Here is a 4,317-nt window from a genome sequence, read left to right as displayed (position 1 = left end):
GCTGTGGATACGTATCCCGGCCATATCCCAGACGTATCCGTATCGGATATGTATCCTGTGTCCGACACGGGATACGCACCTTCCCTGCCGTATCCGTGTTTCTGAGTCTGGACGAGACGGAGCCGCCGCCGGCAGCGGCGGAGGAGCCGGACGATCGAGAGGCTGCCATGGCTGACCTGCCGGGCAGGCAAGAGCGCGGCGGCGACGCCAGGGGGATATTCCTCCGCTTCCAGACACCGTGTGCGTGTGGCCCGCGGCTACGTGCAGCGTGGATGAGACGCGGGTGGAATCTGTGGACGAGACGCCATCCATCTGCGCGCAGGATCCCGGAACAAATCTGCTGGTCGCGTGTCGAGCTCCGCCGCAGTCAAAGAACCGACCGACCGCGTCGACCACGCAAAACTCCGACCGCCCGATCGGTGGCATCCTGCCGCTTTCGCACTTGTTTCCCACCAAAAGAACCCGGGAAGGTCGTGAAAAACGGAAGCTCCAGCTTCCCCTGGAGCTCCGATTCAAACATGTTCAAACTGATTCGTGTGTTCTTTTTTTTTCAAAAAAAAGAATAAAAACTCGTGTGTTCTTTTTTTTTCAAAAAAAGAATAAAAACTATAATTGCTAAGTGTCTCATCTCAAATTACGAATCAAACTCGGCATGGAAAAACTCAACAAAAATTGGAGTCGGATCGGATCATGAGCAGCAGGACGAAGACGAATGGCTCTGTACAGTGGTTACAGCAGCAGCACGTGTACCGAATCCCATACGCATGCAAGCAGACGGTTCCAGACGTGGCGGGAAGGCCGCCGGCCGCCGGCTGCGCTACTCCGCCCGTGTCATCCTGGGCAGCACGTGCAGCGCCACCACCCGCTTCCCGGCCGGCGCCGCCACCTCCCACATGCGCGGCGCCGCCGCAGGCCCTCCCGCCCTCCGTGGTGGCTTCGGCGTCGTCACGTCCACGACGATCACCTTGGCGCCGTCCTCGGCCGCCACGCAGACGCGGCCGCCGCCGGCCGTCATCTCGGCCGCGCCCTTGAGCCGCTCCGATTCGGCCACCGTCCTCCACCGGTCGCCGCCCCAGTCGTAGGCGATCAGCGCGCCGCGCTCCTCGTCCACCACGAAGATGGTCTCGGCGCCGCCGGCGGACGCCGCGGCGGCCGACCCCTTCCACCCGGCGAGCATCCCCGGCGGCATGTCCTCCCACCGGCGGGCGGCGAGGTCGAACACGGCGCCCTCCTTGGCTCCGCGGCTGCGGAGGCTGACCATGCACACCTTCCCGCCGGAGCAGACCGCCTCCGCGGCGTCGCGGCTGAAGCGGCAGTCCCGCATCGGCGGGAGCGGCTCCCACGCCGCGGCCGGCGACGCGGGGTCCCACACCGCCCCCGACCTGGCGTCGGTGGCGTCGTAGCCGGCGCCGACGCCGCCGGCGACGAACACGCGGCCCCGCGCGCACCCCGCGGCGCACCACCTGCGCGGCGCGAAGGGGAACCGCGGGCCGAGCTGCCACCGCGGCGGGGGCGCGGAGGGGTCGAAGACCACGGGGCGGGGCAGCGCCGGGCTGAGCGACTGCGTGGAGCCGGCGACGAGGACGAGGCGGCCCGCGGCGGCCACGGACTGGAGCGGCAGGCGGCGGGAGAGGAAGGACGGGTGCCAGAGCCTGGGCGGCGGCGACGGCATCGGCGTCGCGGGCAGGTCGTCCCAGCGGCCGGCGACGGCGTCGTAGGCGGCGAAGGAGACGCCGCCGTCGGCGCCGTCGTCGAGGACCGCGTAGAGCGAGAGGAAGGGTGGGAAGGAGGGCGAGTAGAGCAGGCGGCGCCAGGGCCGGCAGACGGCGCGCAGGAGCCGCGGCGGGAGCGGCGCGAGGCAGAGCTGCGCCAGGTGGTCCGGCAGGCCCGGGAGCAAGGGCTGCTGCTGTTGGGGGCGCTGGTGGCGCTCCGGCTGCTGCCGGCGCTGCGCGTGCGCCCGGGAGCGCTCGGCCTCGGCGGCGGCGTCGTCCATGGGCGCGGCGGCGGCCGTCCGGTGGCGCTTGTTGGGCTCGGCTGCCGCGGCGGCGGCGGGGGGCCAGCAGGGGCGCTTGGCCGCGGCGGGTGCAACCATGCGGGGCGGGCGGGGGAGCGCTACTAGTAGCAGACTTGCAGAGGCAGTTGCCCCCTTGCTTGCGCTCGCACGGCGATGGCCCTCTATAGTGTATAGTATTATATGGCGTGCGTAGGGATGCGGGGGCCGACGGCGACGTGGCGCGGCGCAATTAATCCGGAAAGGTGCCGGCGCATGGCAGGAGGGGTCGTCGGGAGGAGGAAGGCGGAGCGGGAGGAGGACTGGAGGAGAGAGAGGAGGGGCTCTAGTTGTAGCCGGAGGAGGAGGGCCGGGGCGGAGGAGGAGGCATATGCATGGCGTGGGGAAGGCGAGCTAGCCCCTCTGTAGCACCGACACGTTGCTCAGGTCACGTGTCGGTGTCACGTGTCGGCGTCGGACATCGTATCCGACAATGATACGTATCTGACACGCTCCTGATATGTGTCGATGGAGTATCGGCAAATTAAACATTAAAAATAAATATTTTTAATTTCCAACACGCCATCGACACCTCGCCGACTCGTCCTCGACACGGCCCAGCCCAATAAGCCACCCCTCCCTGGATAACCCTAGGTGCCCTGCACCCCTTCTTCCTAGAACGAGCACTCCACGCCTCCTTCCGTTCCACGCGCCGCCATCGCTTCTCCCTAGATTGACGTAGTGCCGCTAGGCGTCGGCTCGCCGCTCCTCCCAAGATCGACACGTTGCCAGCCCTTCAGGCCATCAGTACCTCTCCTCCTCAGATCGACGCGCCGCCGCCCGCTGTTGCCCTGCGTTTCCTTTCCTCTTCTGGTGAGCTGATTCTCCTCCTTCAAATCCCAATCAATACATCGATCCTTCTTAGTATCTAGTCAGTTGCTATTGCCAATTTGCCATGCGTGCATCTTGAAAGCTTCGAATCAGACAACGGTAGCAAAAAGATGTGGCGCAAGCGCACTCCCCTCCCATCGGAGGTGCCGCCGCCGCCACCGCGCTTCCTCCACCGCCCACCCGACGCACCCAGGACCTCCGCCGCAGCCTGGCCACCTCACTCGCATCCAAGGCCACCCAAGCAAGCACAGCCCCGTCCCTGACCGTTCCCCTGTGGGTTTCGAGCTCCACCACCACGCCCAGATCTGGATCTGCTAGCAAGCTCCGGGAGTGCTCCGCGGTGCCGGACACGCCGGAATCCCAGCAAGGTAAGCCCATGCCTCCACCGCGCCCCTTTGCAGATGTCGTCAGGGGAGAGGTTCCGTCAGCCTTCAATGTCGCTCCAACCAAGACACCGGCCACCAAGCTCAAGTCCGCCATTACTGTCCCAGCAAGAAGCAATTACTACCCCGGCTCCAACACGCTACCTCGACGGGGTACACCTTCACGCGCTTGCAGCAAGGGCGCTCCGACGGAGACAGCTACTCGGCGCTAGCACGCCTCCTCTGCTGCGACAGCCCGCGGCGCCTGCACTTCACCTGCGGCGATCGGTGAGGAAGGATGGTCGAAGGTCAAGGCGCCATACTGGTGGAGGAAATGCAGGGACTCTCTCCGCAACGGCGCCCCGCATTTACGCCGACACCAACCAAGCCGTTCCAGTGAACAAAACTCCCCTACGCTGCTTGCCTTCCGGGAGAGAACACACGGGCTCTGCTTCATCTGCCTCGCCCCTGGCCACGCGCGGCCGGTTGCCACGCCCAGTACCGCTGCTTCAGCTGCAACCGCTCCGGTCACCGCGCACGCGCCTGCGACCGAGGCTCGCCACGCCAGCGCCAACAGTCCTCACCGCCGGCTAGGTCAACTCCCCTCCAGCACAACACTTGCAACTGCAAACCGGCATCACCAACGCCAACGACTTTCGTCCATCGACGCCCAAATCGCCAGGAACTCCCACCTCCTCCCAAGCCGACGCCGCGAACGAAAATGTCACGCCTCGGCGACCCTGCCACCAGGCCGGAGGCGGAGGACTGCCTCGTCTAGTCCACCCGCGCCATCGATGATAGCCTGCACGAGTGGTACTCCACGGGCGCCGTCACCTAGGCGGTGCGCGGCCCGGAGTCGACGGGACCCGTGGAGGTGGAAGCGGCAATTTGGGAGGAATTCAACCTGCGACATGATGAGGTGAAGGTGACCAACCACTTCCCTGAATCCTTTCTAATCAAGTTCAAGTATGCTCGCCATTGTGCGGTTGCTCTGGAAAAAGGCTCGGCGAAGCGCCGCGGCATTGAGGTGCACTTCATCAAGTGGAGGAGCCTATGCGACGCCGAGGGCGTGGC

General features: G+C 65.6%; 1 protein-coding gene across 1 annotated transcript; it reads right to left on the bottom strand.

Moving 5' to 3' along the window:
* Window positions 1-559: 559 nt before the first annotated feature.
* LOC120704458 (F-box/kelch-repeat protein SKIP25-like) lies at window positions 560-2,406 on the bottom strand. The gene has a single exon (XM_039988851.1). The coding sequence runs from the start codon at window positions 2,090-2,092 to the stop codon at window positions 818-820; it is 1,275 nt and encodes a 424-aa protein (XP_039844785.1). The 5' UTR covers window positions 2,093-2,406; the 3' UTR covers window positions 560-817.
* Window positions 2,407-4,317: the final 1,911 nt, after the last annotated feature.

Source organism: Panicum virgatum, chromosome 4K (assembly GCF_016808335.1).
Source record: "Panicum virgatum strain AP13 chromosome 4K, P.virgatum_v5, whole genome shotgun sequence".
Classification (NCBI taxonomy): Eukaryota; Viridiplantae; Streptophyta; class Magnoliopsida; order Poales; family Poaceae; genus Panicum; species Panicum virgatum.
Note: the sequence above shows the minus strand (reverse complement) of the source record. Positions and strands in the feature narration are given on the sequence as shown.